This window comes from Podarcis pityusensis (assembly GCF_964106645.2).
Source record: "Podarcis pityusensis genome assembly, chromosome: 1".
NCBI classification, from domain to species: Eukaryota; Metazoa; Chordata; class Lepidosauria; order Squamata; family Lacertidae; genus Podarcis; species Podarcis pityusensis.
In genome coordinates, this window is record NC_138028.1 from 21,221,613 (window position 1) to 21,240,226 (window position 18,614).

An 18,614-nucleotide genomic window follows, 5' to 3' on the forward strand; every position below is an offset into this window, starting at 1 on the left:
CAGATGACACAACCTTGATGGCAGAAAGTGAGGAGGAATTAAAGAACCTTTTAATGAGGGTGAAAGAGGAGAGCGCAAAATATGGTCTGAAGCTCAACATCAAAAAAACGAAGATCATGGCCACTGGGCCCATCACCTCCTGGCAAATAGAAGGGGAAGAAATGGAGGCAGTGAGAGATTTTACTTTCTTGGGCTCCATGATCACTGCAGATGGTGACAGCCTGCTCCTTGGGAGAAAGGCGATGGCAAACCTAGACAGCATCTTAAAAAGCAGAGACATCACCTTACCAACAAAGGTCCATATAGTTAAAGCCATGGTTTTCCCAGTAGTGATGTATGGAAGTGAGAGCTGGACCATCAAGAAGGCTGATCGCCGAAGAATTGATGCTTTTGAATTATGGTGCTGGAGGAGACTCTTGAGAGTCCCATGGACTGCAAGAAGATCAAACCTATCCATTCTTAAGGAAATCAGCCCTGAGTGCTCACTGGAAGGACAGATCCTGAAGCTGAGGCTCCAATACTTTGGCCATCTCATGAGAAGAGAAGACTCCCTGGAAAAGACCCTGATGCTGGGAAAGATTGAGGGCACAAGAAGAAGGGGACGACAGAAGACAAGATGGTTGGATAGTGTTCTTGAAGCTACAAACATGAGTCTGACCAAACTGCGGGAGGCAGTGGAAGACAGGAGTGCCTGGCGTGCAATGGTCCATGGGGTCACGAAGAGTCGGACACGACTAAACGACTAAACAACAACAACAGTCTTGAATAGCAGGTCGAGTAGCATGTCTGCTGAGCAGATTTATGCTGACAGCTATAACCTGTCTACTGCGCCTTGCAATAAAACTGAGCCTTCCTAACACACTAATGAACAATGTATTATCAGAGAACGTATCACCAGTATCATCATGTTTGAAACCTGTGACCATGGGTGTGTCTACAGCATTGGCATCACTCAAGTTTAATTCATCAATCACATCTCTGATTTTGTGTGTCTGATGTACCAAAATATCACCTTGCTCATTTCTTTCTATTTCTAGAGAGAGATAATTGGTTACATCTCCAAGATTTTTCATATCAAAATGTTTCTGCAGTTTGGCAAGTGTGTTTTTGTACTCTGCTTCATTTTTCCATAAAAACAGAATATCATCAACCAAGCAAATGCAGTAAAGTTTGTGTTGGTTATTTTCTTTCACAAACACACAAGAGTCAGCTTTCCCTTGTTTAAAATCTAATGAGAACAGTACCTCTGTTAGTTTAGTGTGCCAGTATCGAGAGTCTGTTTCAAACAATACAGGGATTTTTTGAGTTTACAAACCATTCCCTCTTTAACCTGTACACCATCAGGTGGTAACATGTAAACTGCACCCCCCTTCCTCCACCCCTGTCCCCAGCCAAGGTCAGCAAATTGATTTATCCTTGTCTGAAGAGCAAAGACTCTTCTTTGGCAATGTTTGGACAATGTTTAAAACAAATACCTTTCAACAGTCCGGGTTAAGTATTAATGAAGCACTGTGCTCACATTGCAGTTTGCATAAATAGCAGATCATAAAGAATCAGAGGCTTTCTAACAGAAAGGAAGGTTCTGCACAACTGCTGTAAGTATCTGTCCTCTTTGGGTGTCCTCAAAACTGTCACTGTTTTGCGGGGGAAGTTCAAGCGCATACCAGAACCTTTTCAGGCTTGTGCAGTTAAAGTGGATAAAAGTGTTTTGTTGCCTACCGCAACAAATCCATTGCTTTGGAAAGCAATGGGTAAAAATGCACTTAAAAGTGTGGGGGTGAACAAATGATAAATTGGAAGAGGTGTATAAACAGTATAAGCAAATCAGGATGAGTGAAGGATAAAAGCTTATTGACATGCAGACCAGACATAGGGCAGTATCCAGCCAGTGTCCCATCAGTGCCTGGATCAACGTTTACACAGTGGAACTGTTGCTCAAGTTTAAATCTTTGCACTGACTGAACACATTATTTAGATACTGTCCGTAGTCAATCTACCATGCAAGCAAATCAGGATGAATACAGAATAAGCAAACTCATCTGGATAAACCGGGGGATACAGCAGTTAAATACTGCTTCGCAATGTATTTGAAAATACTGTGCCATATTTTCAAGTGAGTATCTTTAAATCTGCCTATTCTCCTGAAAAAAACTGTCTTTAAGTGACTTCTTGTTGTCCATTATCAGGGCCAATAAGAGTGATACTTAGGATTTTTATTTCTTGCACTACTCAGAATCATACATAAACTTACTTTAATGTCCTCGTCACTTAGGATGTTGGGTAATTGTGAAAGTTTCCCCAGATTTCCCTTCAAATTTTTGTGCTGATTGTTTATGTTTGTGCACATAAACCGGAGAAATGAAAGCATATTTTTTGTTTCCATGTTTAAAAATGATTTCTTTGTACTCATGCCTGAAAAGGGGAGTGAACATCATCTGGTGCAGAAAAGCATACACATTTCCAAGATTGGCATGTATTTTAGAGTTTTTTAATGATTTAGAAGAAAGTAAACATGAGTATATTGAAAAGAGAATGTGATTGCATGGAAAGAGTATGGGGGAAGGGCCAGAGCTCAGGGCAGAACAAACCATAGCATCTTCAGGCAGCGCTAGGAATGCCCACTGCCTGAAACTCTGGAGAGCCGCTATCAATCAGTGCAGACAATACTGAACTAGACTGAACAATGGCCTGGCTCTGTTTAGGTAACTTCCTATGCTACTGTAAAGCATGGGAGTTAAATAATGCCGTTGGAAATGTACCAGCCCTCTCTGGCCAATGCCAGCTCTAAAACACTAAATGCAATTTAATGTTTATCACTGATAAGAAGTGACAGCCAGCAGTTTGGCACAGTGCTTACTCAGAAGAAGATCCAATGTAGAAATGACCTCCACCTTGCTGTTTTTAATTCACCTCACAAACTTGTGTTTAGCTTATAGCTACCCAGTGTAGTTTGAACTTCTTTTTCTAGCATTTGAAACCTAGACTCTAGATAGATGATGATGCTAGATAGATAGATAGATGATAGATGATAGATAGATGATTGATTGATTGATTGATTGATAGATGATAGATAGATAGATGCATCTTCAGTTAAAAGATATAGAACCCACCCTATTTTTCTGATTATAAGTTGATTTTAATATTGTCTTAATATATAATAAATTTGTAAGACTGTGATCATGCTGCAGTTTAGGTAGCTGCTAATTGGCGGCTTTGACAATTCCAACGTGATGGCAGAATGGCAGACAGGCAAGTGAGCAAGAAGCGGGCAGCCCAGGCGAGCTGTTTAAAGGTGCGTGGAAGGCATGTCAGATAGCGATTTGGCAAAACCACTCACCCTCTGTTAAACATCATGGCGTTTAAAGGAGGGTGGGAGCTCTCTGAAGTGTCTGCCAGGCTCCTTTTAATAGAGGTGAGGCTGGGGATAGTTGCTTGAGGTGAACTGTGAGGGAGGGTGGTTGGGGGAACTATAAGGGATAGGTGATGGGTGAAGTGTAAAGGAAGGGAATTGGTCAGGCGTAAAGGAAAGACTAGATATGGGGTGAGGCAGATTGTTAAAGAGACTAAGCATTCCCTTATATTTTGTAACCCAACCTGTGAATTTATGGTGAAGGGACAGTGAAAAAATGGGAATAATTATCATTTAGGTCAAATTGCCATCCCATTTTTAAATTGCTGCTTTTTTTTCAAAATAGATGCAAATCATTACACATTCATTTTTAAGGCTACCTTGCACCTGCAATCTACATTGCTTCAATTCTAAAATAAAAGGTGAACATGTGCAAACTTTCACATTAAAATAATAAATGTATGAATTTTATGTTTAAATTGTGAATATTTAAACATAAATATTTAAAAATCCAAAGTGCTTTTAAAAAAAAGTTATATTGAATAAACTTTAAAAACAATAAATACATATAGTATTTTAAACTCTTAAAGTCATCAGGTCTGCAGTCCTGGTGACTGACTGACTGATATTTTCACAGCTAATTGGCTCACAAGAGCTTGCTTTTGGCTAACCTGCAATAATTGCATGCATGTCGCTTTAAATTACCCAAATCCTACGTGCAAAATGGCACAGTGGCACCAGGCATGTATCCCCAGACAATGCTATATTTGCACACCTGAGACTTTTCAAAGTCCAGGATGACTGTCATAATCATTTCCTGCAACAAATATTTGTTATTGTACTTGGGGATCAAAGTTTGAGTTTGATTGGGCTGTTTTTGGTTTCTTTATTTTATTTGGGTATGGGGGTTTTGGTTTTGTTTGAATTTCTAGATATTCTGATTAGTTTTTTTAGCTTAAGCTTCTTGCAAGGGAAATGTATTTCAATCCCTTCAAGTAACCAAGAATGAATTGCTTTGTGCGTACTCCAACAGGGGTAGTTTGCTAGTAGCGAAACTTTAAAGCAGCCCTCCACAACCTACTGCCCTCTAGATTTTTTTTGTACTACATCTCCCATCATTCCTAATCATTGGCCATGATGACTGGGGCTGCTGGAGTTGAAGTCCGAAAGACTTGGAGGACACCAGGCTGGTCGAAAAATCCATTGCTCCGAGTAGTGACATAGATACAAAAGTCATTGAGTGCACTTGTATCACTAGAGTTCTCATTTACTTTATTTATACACTCCATTGATGTGTCGGCTTTTTAACAAAGCACTCAAATGGTTTACAACCTAAGAGGATCAGTCACATTAATAGAGGATACGTTTATTAACAACCACAAGCCATGGTGGCTATGTTCTGCCTCCACTGTCAGGGATAACCTGTTTGTGAATAGCAGTTGCTGGAAATCACAAGTAGGGAGAGTGTTGTTGCAGTCAAGTCCTACTTTCCATAAGCACCTGGTTTCCCACCATGAGAACAGGATGCTGGGCAAGATGGGGCTTTGGTTTGATTCAGCAGAGATCTTCTTATGTTCTCACTGGCCAATCGTGGACATTGTCACATCGTCCACATTTATGCCATGCCGTAGGCAGCTAGACCTGCAAAGCGGGGGTTGGCTCCATACCATGTGCACACTAACATACCCTCCAACATTTCTCTGAAGAAATAGGGATGTCCTATTCCATCATCAAGGGATGTGGGTGGTGCTGTGGGTTAAACCACAGAGCCTAGGACTTGCCGATCAGAAGGTCGGCGGTTCGAATCCCTGCGACGGGTAGAGCTCCCATTGCTCGGTCCCCGCTCCTGCCAACCTAGCAGTTCAAAAGCATGTCAAAGTGCAAGTAGATAAATAGGTACCGCTCCAGCGGGAAGGTAAACGGTGTTTCCGTGCACTGCTCTGGTCTGCTGGCCACATGACCCGGAAGCTGTACGCCAGCTCCCTCGGCCAATAAAGTGAGATGAGCACCGCAACCCCAGAGTCATCTGCGACTGGACCTAATGGTCAGGGGTCCCTTAACCATTACCTTTATTCCATCATCATCATCATCATCATCATCATCATCATTTATACCCCACCCATCTGACTGGGTTACCCCAGTCACTCCAACATATATAAAAACATAATAAAACATTAAACATTTAAAAAAACCACTTCCCTATACAGGGCTGCCTTCAGATGTCTTCTAAAGGTTGTATAGTTACTTATCTCTTTGGCTTGGGGGTCACATAACTCCATGCCCACCAACATTTCTCCATGAAAGTAGGGATGTCCTAAGGAAAAGCGGGACATTCCAGGATCAAATCAGAAACCGGGAGGTGTTCTGTAAATCTGGGACTGTCCTTGGAAAATGGGGACACTTGGAGGGTCTGCACTAAAGCATAACCAACATGTGCAAATCTATATTGCAGATAGATGTGTGCATATTATGGCGTTGAGGTATGCATTGTGTTTGGAGTGGAGCCAGTAAAGTACATTCTTGACTGAAGTCTGACAACGCATTGTGAAATGCTTCTTCCATCTTCCTCTCATGTTGACCTTCAGGAGACGAGCTGACTCTGAATGGGAGCAAGAACTGTTTTGAGTTGTTGTTGCTGCTGTTGCTACTAACACATTTTGTGGCAAGTAAAAATCTCTCTCTCTCAATTCGCAGAAGAACTGACCGGAAGAATGCACTCTGCCATCTGTCTCTGTTTGATATTGGCCAGCCTCTCCAATGGGCATCATCAGGGTCCTGATGAACAGAACAGCACACAGCTAACTGCTATATATCCAAATGTTGGCCGTTTTGCAATTAAATTTATTAGTCTGGCTTCTTCAGCCTCACCTGATGCAAATATTTTCTTCTCGCCCGTCAGTATTGCATCCGCCTTTTCTGTTCTTTCACTGGGGGCAAAATCTGCCACACGCACTCAGATCCTAGAAGGCCTTTGCTTTAACCTGACAGAAATTCCAGAGAAGGAGATCCACCGGGCACTCCATAATGACTTTTCCGTGCTCACTCGCTCAGATTCTGGGTACCAACTCGAGCTAGGAGATGCTCTTTTTTTAAGGGAGGGCCTGGAGGCATTACCAAACTTTCTGGATGACGTCAAGGCCTTTTACGCCGCAGAGGTGTTGCCCACGAAATTCCAGGAGCCAAAAGAAGCCGAGAAACAAATCAACGATTATATAGAGAAGAAAACCCATGGGAAAATTTCGGAGGTCGTCAAGGGTCTTGATCCAGATACCTCACTGGCTGTAGTGAACTACATATTCTTTAAAGGTACACTTTGGGGTGGGGGATAAATTCAACTCCGTTCAGATTTTAAGACAAACCTTCTAATTTGAATTTTCTGAAACCATGTGAAAGCTAAGACGCAGCAGTTCTTTGAAATTTGCACTTTGCTCAGAAGGGGCTCATGGGCTCAGAGTAAATCCCATCTCTAGGCAATCCAGTCAGATGGGCGAGGTAGAAATAATAAAATGACTATTATTTATTATTATTATTATCAGAGAGAATCCTTTGCCTGCGACTTGAGGCATGTATCTGTGGACAAAGGCATGGAGTGAGCCAATGATCCCCTTCCTTTAATCCCCCCAAATATTTAGTCCACAAGCATCCCCTCATTTGCTGGGGAAAAATCTTTGAGGGGCTTCTGTTTGTGTTCCCTTGGATGTGTGTAGTTCCCTCCATATGACCAGGAACACTGATAACGTCACACAAAGTGTCCTACTCTTGTTCAAGTGCGTTCAGTAGAAGCTGCCTACAAAACCTCCCTGCTCAACTGAAGGGGGGTGCAATTCATGTGAGGACCTAGAGGGTACGGTTTGCATACATATCCCCAGCCTCTGACATCATTCACACTTTGAGTGATCGAGAGTCCAGGCAAACTTGAGTCTCACAGTGAAGCTGCCACCACATGTTATCTTCACCAGTAATAATAAAAAAATAATTTTATTATTTATTTGCCACCCATCTGACTGGATTGCCCCAGCCACTCTGGGTGCCTGCCAACAAAATATTAAAACACGGAAAACCTCAAATTAAAAAAAACTCACCTATACAGGGCTGCCTTCAGATGTCTTCTAAAAGTCAGATAGATGTTTATTTCCTTGACATTGGATGGGAGGGTGTTCCACAGGGCGGGCACCCAGCTGTAACATGAACACATTCAACCTACATTTCAGCTATTCATTCTTTCACCCCTAGAGTCTCTTACTGTAATGTCTCCACCATTATCCTAATTGCAGCACAGAAGGCATTTTTGTTGCATGACCCACAGTGGCCAGGGTGGTAATGGTTAACTCTTCCCTTCCTAGCTACAACTCCCCAACCCCTGGCTGAAAAGAGCCCCCTATGCCTTATTTGAGCTTGATGGAAATTGAAGCCAACCATATACTTTTTTCAGGCACCATTGTTGTACAGCAGTTTGGGGAGGGGGAGGTCCACAGCAGATGGGGAAAGTTAACCTTTTCTTCCCCAGCCGTGGCCTTCTTAAAAATGCTCCCATATTTAGGGTTTGGGGTGGGGATTCCTAAAGGATCCAGCAAGAGGTTTAACTTTTTATCCAGTGTAATTGAAGCACCGGGAGGAGGTGGTGAGGTGGTGGAGAGGGATGCCCCAAGTGATGTCTGTGGGCTTGGATCCTACATTTGACCCCCTCGGCTAAACAATTAATTTCCTTTACTTTCTTATTGTGTAAAATGCACTGCTCTGGTGCAGCTTTGTTGCTGTCGTATTTGTTGGGGCATGTGCTAAGTGCCCACCCCAATGTCAGCAGGGTGTGCAAAAGACCAGAGAAACAGTAAGCACTTCTAAGAAGAATCAGTTGCTTTACTGACAATAATGCAGTTCCGGATACATACAGCAGATACTTTCCTCACAGCATACAGACCACACTCTGGCTGAGAGCAAACTTGCCTCCAAACACAGCAGCCTTTATATTGTAGTTTCTGCTGAGTCGTTCTCACATGGTTGCTGACTCATTCTCACGTGACGAACTAGCTGCAGGTGCAGGAAAACACACCCCAGTTAAACAGCACACCAAAAGCAATCATATCTTGCCCTCCCCCCCCCCCCCGCATGCATAAACATATATCAACCGTATTCAACCCTACATAGCAGTTCAGGAAGCTGAGCTGCAGTCTAGACTGCTGCAGCACTGCGATGGGAAAACAAACGGTGCCTGTCTATGAACCTGCTGACATGTAGCAACAATCTCTGCCAGAAAAAACACACTAATATTGCAAATAAGATCAAATGTTGTGATTTGAATGAACTGTGTAATCTCTCCGTAATGTGGTGGTGGTCTCTACTTTTCTCTTAAGGTGCCTGGGAAAAACCTTTTGATCCAGCTCAGACAGAAGAAAGGGACTTCTTTGTGAACGAACACACAACTGTCAAAGTCCCGATGATGCACAGGCTGGGCTGGTTCTGGTATTACTATGATGCTGAATTGCATTGCCAAGTGCTACGAATGGACTACAAGGGGAGTGCCACCACATTCTTTATTCTGCCAGATTCCGGAAAACTCAAGCAGGTAGAGGAGGCTTTCTCATTAGATACTTGGACCAAATGGGCAGTAAACCTCCACCGGTAAGTTTTGTGTTGCTTCTTTAATGCTTCCATTAGATATATTTGTAACCAATCAGCAACTTAGGGCAAAGCTACACTGGTCGGTTATAACGTTAAAATGCATTATAAAAATGTGACACCAGAGGGTGCTGTAGAGCAGCTATCCGTCGGCAATGGGAAATTGTATTAAGAGCTATATTGTGGGGGATTTTTTACAGCGTTTTTAAAGATCAGTGTAGATCCAGCCTTACTGTCTTCGATTACCATACCACTTACAAGGTAAAGGACTAGATGTGGACCATATAATATAGGAAAGCCTTTCTGAATGTTAGGACTACTCTTACTTTGCCATGGCAAACTTATCTAGTCGTAAGACTACTCCTAGCCGTAGCTGTAGGATAACCAGCCTCATATAACCAAAATGCTTGTGTCTAATTAAAACATGAAGGTGTTAATGCCACAGAGTAAGCTGCCCTGAGACAAATGACTGGATGCTTCCCCCATGTCACATACAGAAGCTGACTTGACTGGCCATTCGAATCATACTTTAACATTGGTAGTAGCCAGAATCGTCTGCTGCACCTGAGTGCACAGTTCTGCCCATACACAGCTCTGTGGGTTGCGGGTAGCACTGTGGTCTAAACCACTGAGCCTCTTGGGCTTGCCAATCAGAAGGTCGGCAGTTTGAATCCCTGCAACAGGGTGAGCTCCCATTGCTCTATCCCAGCTCCTGCCAACCTAGCAGTTCTAAAGCATACCAGTGCAAGTAGATAAATAGGCAGCACTGCGACGGAAAGGTAAATGGTGTTTCTGTACGCTCTGGTTTCCGTCACGGTGTTCCGTTGCACCAGAAGCGGTTTAGTCATGCTGGCCACATGACCCGGAAATCTGTCTGTGCACAAACGCCGGCTCCCTCAACCTGAAGCAAGATGAGCACCACACCCCATAGTCACCTAAACCGTCCAGGGGTCCTTTACCTTTACCTACAGTTCTGTCCATCAACATCTTGCTGTCACTCCCTAATTTCTGCCACCTGAGACAGCTGCCTCACTCTGCCTAATGCTATGGTTGGCCTTGTTCTGAGATAACGTACATGGAGCTCCTTAAACCTGAAATGTGCTCTGTAAATGCAAAGTATAATGGATGGAATATTCTTTCATGGTGCAACAAAGGGAAATATTGCAGCTCCATTCACAGGCTGTGGAACTGGGTGCCATTTTGCTGAGTACCTTTATACTGAATGGGGTGCCATGCCACAACATTTTGCACCGGCTGAAGCCTTTGAAAAGTTCTCAAGGGCAGCCCTACATAAAGTTTGTTGCTGTAACACAGCATTCAGCAACCCCAGCCAGCAGGCGTGCGCTAACTAGGGCTTATAGGAACCGTAATCCAAAATACATGGTATGTACCAGGATGGTGATGGTTGCCATAGTTGGACAAGGCCCCAAGCACATTGAGTCCCAATGAGAATATGTTTCTATCATATCCACTCGGGAGCCGTGAGTTGCCCTTTTAGATGTCAGCCATTTGAGCAAATAATTGAAGTAATTTCTTGTATCTTTCTGTTCCTGAAGTGCTACAGCATCTGTGTTCCTTCCAAAGTTTAATATTTCTGCCAGCTATGAACTAAAGGAGACCCTCAGCAAAATGGGCATTACTGATGTCTTCAGTGATCAAGCTGATCTGACAGGGATCACTGGGCAGCCTTTGAAGGTGAAAAAAGTAAGTTGAAAAGAAAAATTCCCATTAGTCACATGACTTCATTTTTTAATTTTATTTTTGTGTGTGCAAAGGATCCTGTTTTATTTGGGCAAATTGAATTAATTGTGCTCCATCTCTTTAAATTATCCTTATTCTTATTAATTAAATTTGTATACCGCTGTTCAAACATAAAAATGCAAAATGAGAACACAAAATACATAATAAAATGAAAACAAAGCAATAAATCCCCTCTGACAAACACATTTAAAAGGGTTATACAATTTTAATCACCCAAAGGCCTAGTTTAAGAGGAATATTTTCACCTGGCACCTAAAGATATATAAGGAAGGCACCAGGCAAGCCTTGCTAGTAGGTGCTGGTAGGGATGGTAAGCAAAGACTCCCTCTTACAAATCTTAAGGACCATATTGCCTAATAATACGAGTTGCGACACACCACAGAATTAAGGAGATGAGGACCAGAGAAAGTGGACATATCAAAGAGGAAGGAGCTATACAACCTGCTCGTATGAATGGGAAATGAAATTGAGCACAACTACGATAAATAAAACAAAAGTTACATTTAGCAGGATTAAAATTTAGCCATTTCTGTGTTTGATACTACAGTCATACCTTGGGTTGAAGTAGCTTTGGGATAAGTATTTTCGGGTTGCGCGCTGCAGCGACCCGGAAGTAACAGAGCGAGTTACTTCCGGGTTTCGCCGCTCGCGAATGCGCAGATGGTCAAAATGACGTCACGCGCATGCGCAGAAGTGGCAAATCGTGACCCGCGCACATGCAGATGCACGGACACTGGTTGCGTTCGCTTCTGGATGCGAATGGGGCTCCGGAACGGATCCCGTTCACATCCAGAGGTAACACTGTACTGGGGTCTTGGCAGACTAAGTAATGAAGCCAGGCCTTGTCCACCCTGTTCTTTTTTTATTTGAAGACATGTATTTGAAATAGGACTGTGCCATATGCTGGCTGACTATGATATTCTCTCCAGCGTTAGCCTCCTCAGTGCCAACAAAGCTCACGTTTCTGAACATTAGGGTTTGCCCAAGAGTTCTGATACCCTTTTGGGTCCTTGGCTGCTGAGGGTCTAATTTGCCCTCATAGGCATTTATTGTGATTGGTTGCACCAACCCATGTGTTTTTGTGATGTCACCTCAGCAAAGTTACTCATTGACAGAAGGGCAAATCACATAGATGGCCAGAGGTAAGCGGCAGTGAAGACAAAGGCCTTTCAAAAAAAGCATTTCCTTCACAAATGAAATCCTTTTCTCCTCTCCAAACTCTGATGTCTTTCTTTGTTCTTCCTCAGGCTACCCATAAGGCTGTGCTCACCATGGATGAGAAAGGGTCAGAGGCAGCAGCAGCCACTGTTGTAGAAGCCATACCTATGTCTATGCCTCCAACCTTAGAATTCAACATGCCCTTTTTTGTGCTGATGTATGAAAAACAGACCAACTACACATTATTTGTTGGCAAAATAGTAAATCCCCTTCAGCCCTAAGTGTCAGTGAATTCTGAATGAAGCTTTGGAATAAAGCATCTTGGCAACCCAAAGTTAATCTGGAGTCCTTCTCTTTTTCAAACCAGAGGCAGTGCAGAATGATGTGGGAATGAAAAGGAGTCTCCAAATACTTGTTTTCTGACTATTTTCCATGCTCCCTTCAGAGCATAAGCAGTAGGTGTCCTGGTATTGTTTTTTGCAACAAACCAGAGGTCAAATCAAACATTACAGCCCCCACAGGAGAACCATGAAGAAGACTGTAGTGTTTCCTGTGATTTTTCAGCTGATCAGATACAATCTACACTTCCTACATGGATTGCCATACGTCCAGATTTTCCTGGACATTTCAGCGATTTCAGCCCAGATACTGTTTCCGATGGCAGAATCCCAGCTCTGTCTGGGAAATTCCGGGTGTATGGCAGTCCTACAGGTGGTTATTGTTGTTGTTGTTATTGTTTATATTTGTAGCCCATCCTTCCTCCCAGAGGAGCACAGGACAACAAACACACAAACAGTAAAGCATATGAAAGCAATTGCAGTAAAGAAGTAGGCTATGAAATATGTCTAGTTGAAAGGCTTGTTGGAAGAAGGTCTTCAGTAGGTGCCAGAAAAAAGATGGAGTTGTCATTTGTCTAATGTTTAAGGGGAGAGAACTCGCAAGAGTAGGTGCAGAATGAACCTCCAAATTAAGATAGGATCTGCAGGAGGCCCTCACCTGCAGTAACTGATTGGGTACATAATGGGTGGGACTATTTTTTTCAGGTTACAACTCCTATCATCCCCAATTGTTGGCCATTACGGTTGAGGCTCATGGGAGTTGGCTGGTGTGCAACCACATCTCAAGGGACTCAGATTCCCGCAACCTGACATGGATCATCTTCATGACACTAATTCACAGAAGTAGTTTTCAGAGGTGCTCAGATTTGGGGCGGGGAGAGGGAATAATATTTGAAGGCTTAATTTTTTGAGAGGAGCCCTGCTGGGTTAGAGTCAGTTCTCACAGTGGCCAAATGATGAGACACACACAGAAATGCAGCTGGAACATGAGACCCAGCAAGTGGCATTCTAGAAGCCTTGGATAGCCTCATCTGCACGAATAATAGCACCATAAGCACAAATCATCATGACTGCAGAATAAAAAGGAGATAAAGAGAGGCCCCAAGGATCTGTAACAACGAATTATCAACAGTCACCCAAACTGTAATCTTTATTGGTTTTTGAGTGCTTGCTTCTCTCCTTTTTTATGTGTAGTATAAATGTCCCCTAGAAGGTTTCTGGTCTGAACCATTTAAATGCCCCCTTTTATTTCTCTGGCAGCTGTTTCTTCTCAGCCCCATTGCTGATCTTCTTGGCCATCCCTGTCTTTGGCCTCATTTATCTTCACTACTGTTCAGCGGTTGCTCGTGTTTAATTGTTCCCCATGGCATCATCGCATCAGATTTTGATGACAAAATCACATACTGTGGCGATCACACAGGGTCCCTGGACGTTTCACCGTCTATTGATCCACTTTATTTCTCGCTGCCACCACCCTGGTATAGTACACTACCTGGTAAAATACTGAGTCTGTTTATTTATTTCAGTTTAACAAGTGTGTGGTTTCATAAACGGTCTCAGTCAACTACAATCATGGGCTGCCTATCCAGACCTATAACTTCTGCTACCTGCTCTCACTCACTAAACCACCTCTCAGATATTTACTTGTCTTCCTAACCCCTAACTGTTCCTGACTCAGCTTATTTTGCTACACTAACTCAACCTACCCACAGACTCTATCCCAATTCACTCCCACTCCAACCAACCACCCAACTCCCAAAGAACTCCCTCCTTCGCCCCTCCCAGAGCTGGTTTTATAGTCCCACTGACTCCACCCCCCTGGGTTCTGATTGGTAACTTGTTTAACTATTTCACCTCCAGCACTCTCATATGCTAACGTCATATGGGGGTTGGACTCGATGGCCCTTGTGGTCTCTTCCAACTCTATGATTCTATGATTCACACATACATAGTTCTCTCTTCAGTCAATCAGATTCAATGGTTGTCGGAGGGCACAAAGGAGAGCATAGGAAGGGCCCTGCTAGATCAGACCTAAAACCCATCTCAATCAGATGCCCATGGGAAGTCCACAAGCAGGACTTTCTGCAACAGTGCCCTGCCCAAGTGTGGTTCCCAGCCACTGGCATTCAGATGCCTCCAGTGGTGGATGTTCTCCATGATTTTGATTATCATTATTTTTTTTTAAAAGTCATCTCCCGCTTGGACTACTGCAATGCGCTCTACGTGGGGCTACCTTTGAAGGTGACCCGGAAACTACAACTAATCCAGAATGCAGCAGCCAGACTGGTGACTGGGAACAGCCGCCGAGACCATATAACACCGGTCTTGAAAGACCTACATTGGCTCCCAGTACGTTTCCGAGCACAATTCAAAGTGTTGGTGCTGACCTTTAAAGCCCTAAATGGCCTCGGTCCAGTATACCTGAAGGAGCGTCTCCACCTTCATCGTTCTACCCGGACACTGAGGTCCAGCACCGAGGGCCTTCTGGCGGTTCCCTCACTGCGAGAAGCCAAGTTACAGGGAACCAGGCAGAGGGCCTTCTCGGTAGTGGCGCCCTCCCTGTGGAACGCCCTCCCACCAGATGTCAAAGAGAACAACAACTACCAGACTTTTAGAAGACATCTGAAGGCAGCCCTGTTTAGGGAAGTTTTTAATGTTTGATGTATCATAGTACCTTAATATTCTTTTGGAAGCCGCCCAGAGTGGCTGGGGAAACCCAGCCAGATGGGCGGGGTATAAATAATAAATTATTATTATTATTATTATTATTATTATTATTATTATTATCTAAATTGGAACAAAGGAGTCCAGAAACAGTAACAAGAACATGAAAGCAACCGGGAGAGTAAAAGGGGGGGGCTTGAGCAGTATGCACAATGAATATTAGCATACTTGTTTAAAAGATGATGATGATGATGATGTTTTTAGATTCATGAAAAACAAACAGGAAAGTAGATGATTGCACTGGTGAAAAAAAAAGTGACAGAAGTCACCCACGCCTAAGTCCTGCTGTATCCAAAAGAAGTCAAGTCTGCCTCACCTTCATTAGGTTTACTTTTGACTCAGATAATATACTTCTTAAGCAATTTTGTACCATAGTGCCAAGCCAGGAGCACAGCATCCTGTAAGCACATTGCCAAATCCGTCACTGGTGTGGAATAAATCATACTCACATGGAGCCAGCTCTTAAAACTATACTCCAGTTTCCAGGGACAGGATTGCTTCAATGGTAGGTGCAGGTTGGACAGATAAATCATAGCAGTATTCGTCTCCCAAGCTTGGCTTCCTACCAATGACACCTACAGAGACTACACATATGCTACCTTGACTGTCAGTTCCTTTGCATGCTGGCATCCATCTGTTTGAGAAGGATTACGCAAGAATAGCTACACTATACTTGCATCTGCAATGTTTGAAAAACCCCTTCGTTCCTTCTCATGTTCACATGGCTTCATTGGCAGCTGAGCTCCTGGGCTAGTCAGTTTGATCGATTCGATTGATTTAGATGCCCCCTTTCCACAGTGAGCAGTGCCTAAAGTGGTTGTAAACCACTTCTTATCAAAATGCAAAACAGTGAGGCATGGAGTCTAGGGAGAAGAAGGAAGTTTACAAAGCATGCCTGTAAATTCAAATAAGATCAGAAATCAGAAGTTTATAGTACACAGAACAAATTCAAAACTAGAAAAGATATAAATACATAAAAGCAAAGCAGAAAAGAAAGTTATCGGACACTGTTTTTAACACTTGATTGGGAGCCGCCCAGAGTGGCTGGAGAAACTCAGCCAGATGGGCGGGGTATAAATAAATTATTATTATTATTATTATTATTATTATTATTATTATTCAGTTCCAACTGCTGGTGCAGCACTTCATAATAATAATAATAATAATAATAATTTATTATTTATACTCCGCCCATCTGGCTGGGTTTCCCCAGCCACTCTGGGCGGTTTCCAAAAGAATATTAAAATACTATGTTACATCAAACATTAAAAGCTTCCCTAAACAGGGCTGCCTTCAGATGTCTTCTAAAAGTCTGGTAGTTGTTGTTCAGGCACTTCAGCAACTTGTTTTAAATACAGTTGAGTGAGAGAAGGATCTTCTCAGCAGGCTAGAAGCTGCCTTCCTCAACCCTCCTCCGGAGGAGACCGACAGCAGCAAAAGGGAAACGTTGGGGAGGGCAATGATGACTGGAGACACAGTGGTGTGTCTTGCTCGTTTCTCGACCCAAAGCTAGGACTTGGAGGCCTCCCTGGAAACCCAATGAGGAAGCAGGATCTGCAAGAGTGTTAATGCTGTGAGCCCCTCCACCCTATGCTCGGGTTGTACATGTGTGTAAATAAAACCTAAAAGCACCACAAACTGCATTAACCTTCATTCCAAGGAAACCGAACCCAGGTCAGCACTGGAACTCCTACAGTCTCTTGCTGGCCAGAGATGGGGGTTGCACATCACCTTATGTTCTCTGGGCAGCTTGCAAACATTCTGTTTGCAGCACTGGCTGAGAGAGAGAGGAAAGAGTGGCTATGTTTGGAAGAGAGAAGGGAAAGAGTCAGGAAGCTCTTTCTCCTCCCTCCCATCCTGCTAAATTCCAGAAACAGAGCCAAAGGACCATTGATCCTCCCGATTGGCTGGCTTGCACTCCAGAAAACATTTTCTGGTTTCTCTTCAGATTGTATCAATCTTTCGCCTTTTACAGAAAACATTTTTGGAGAACTTTGAAATCCAGTGGAATCCAGTACAGGCAAAGTTTGTTTGTCTCCCTGATTTTCCTTGCTTTTAATGCTGCAATAGCGAGAGCTACCAGGGAGTATAAATGAGCAACTGACACAACACTTGTGCTTTCTCTGCCAAAAGTCACAGTGTCCATTCCAATTAGTTTGTGTGTGTGTGTTTTCAGTTTTTTCCCCTCTCGCTGCTCCTGTGTCCTCCTCAGCCCCCACCACCTGGGATGAGCAAATGTCTCTCTCGTGTTCGTTCTTTGCGTTTCCTATCTGTACCAGCCATTCTTTGCAGCCTCCCACTCTAACGCCCACACGGCAATGATTCCTTTCCCAGTACACAGCCATTTGTACAGAAGGTGGACTCTGCTCTGCAATCTCTGCTCTTGCACAGCCTATACTAGTTCATTACACTCCTCCATTTAATACCAGCATGGGCTTGTTCAGGAACAGGTCCCATGGAAGCTGAGGCAGCCTCTCACCTTTGCCTCCACCAACATTTAGACGCATAGCATGATGCTGGCAAACAGCACTAGCTCCAGTTTCAGGGGGCCACTGGTAAGGACACCCCTTAGTCCTAATCCCAGCAACTGCTGTCAGGCCCCCAACTGCAGGTTTTATCTAGATATGGGTTAGGGCTGGGCGGTATCTGGCTTTCAACATCGTGACAGATCTCCAGCTAAACATTGTGATATAAAGGTAAGAAAGGGTAAAGGACCCCTGGACAGTTAAGTCCAGTCAAAGGGGACTATGGGGTTGCAGCGCTCATCTCGCTTTCAGGCCGAGGGAGTTGGTGTTTGTCCACAGACAGCTTTCCAGGTCATGTGGCCAGCATGACTAAACCGCTTCTAGTGCAACGGAACACCATGACGGAAGCCAGAGTGCACAGAAATGCCGTTTACAGAAATTCCCATCGCAGTGGTACCCATTTATCTACTTGCACTGGTGTGCTTTCAAACTGCTAGGTTGGCAGGAGCTGGGACAGAGCAACGGGAGCTCACCCTGTTGCGGGGATTCGAACCGCCAACCATTTGATCGGCAAGTCCAAGAGGCTCAGTGGTTTAGACCGATAGATCACAATGTCTGATATAAGGAAGGAACTATGCAGAGGCAAACAGTAGGGCTCATGTCAGGATGCTGCCAGTGGCTCCTGGCTGGTTGCCCAGGAAAGAATAAAGACAAGAAAAGGTTTCTTACCATCCTTTTTCATTTCAATATTTACAGAGAGAGGCTATAGAACCCAGCCTCTTGGATAATGGGGTTGTCCTGAGTGAATCTCCACCCCCGTCTCTCCCACTTCCTCATTCGGGTGCTGCTATGTGCCCTCTGCCTTTGAGCTCCTTGTTCTCCTACTTTTAAGGCTCGCCGGGTTCTGGGAGCTGGAGGGTATGGGATGCTTTCTAATGACACCATGTCAGCCAGCTGCCTCTCTGCTTCTGCCCCCTCCTCCTCATTTCCCATTATATATTACAATGTCTGAAATAAGAATGGAGCTATGTAGAGGCATCGGCCGACCCTTTTCCCCACATCGTGATTTTTGCATAGCGCACTCACACACAGACCATGATTTGATTCACAATATATTGTCAGGTCAAAAATTATGAAACCGATATCACAGTATGGACTTCAAACCAGTTTGGGATGATATATCAATATATCACCCAGCCCTAA

General features: G+C 43.7%; 1 protein-coding gene across 1 annotated transcript; it reads left to right on the top strand.

Moving 5' to 3' along the window:
* Window positions 1–1,460: 1,460 nt before the first annotated feature.
* On the top strand, window positions 1,461–12,218 carry LOC308473008 (alpha-1-antiproteinase-like). Its single transcript, XM_080998262.1, has 5 exons — window positions 1,461–1,595; window positions 6,044–6,655; window positions 8,701–8,968; window positions 10,522–10,669; window positions 11,974–12,218. The coding sequence occupies exons 2-5, from the start codon at window positions 6,061–6,063 to the stop codon at window positions 12,163–12,165; spliced, it is 1,203 nt and encodes a 400-aa protein (XP_080854388.1). The 5' UTR covers window positions 1,461–1,595; window positions 6,044–6,060; the 3' UTR covers window positions 12,166–12,218.
* The last annotated feature ends 6,396 nt before the right edge of the window (window positions 12,219–18,614 follow it).

Coding starts and splice junctions, on each gene's coding strand:
- LOC308473008 (XM_080998262.1), top strand. CDS start 6,061: ATGCACTCTGCCATCTGTCTCTGTTTGATATTGGCCAGCCTCTCCAAT. Junction 6,656..8,700: donor GAACTACATATTCTTTAAAG/GTACACTTTGGG, acceptor TTTTCTCTTAAG/GTGCCTGGGAAAAACCTTTT. Junction 10,670..11,973: donor AGCCTTTGAAGGTGAAAAAA/GTAAGTTGAAAA, acceptor GTTCTTCCTCAG/GCTACCCATAAGGCTGTGCT.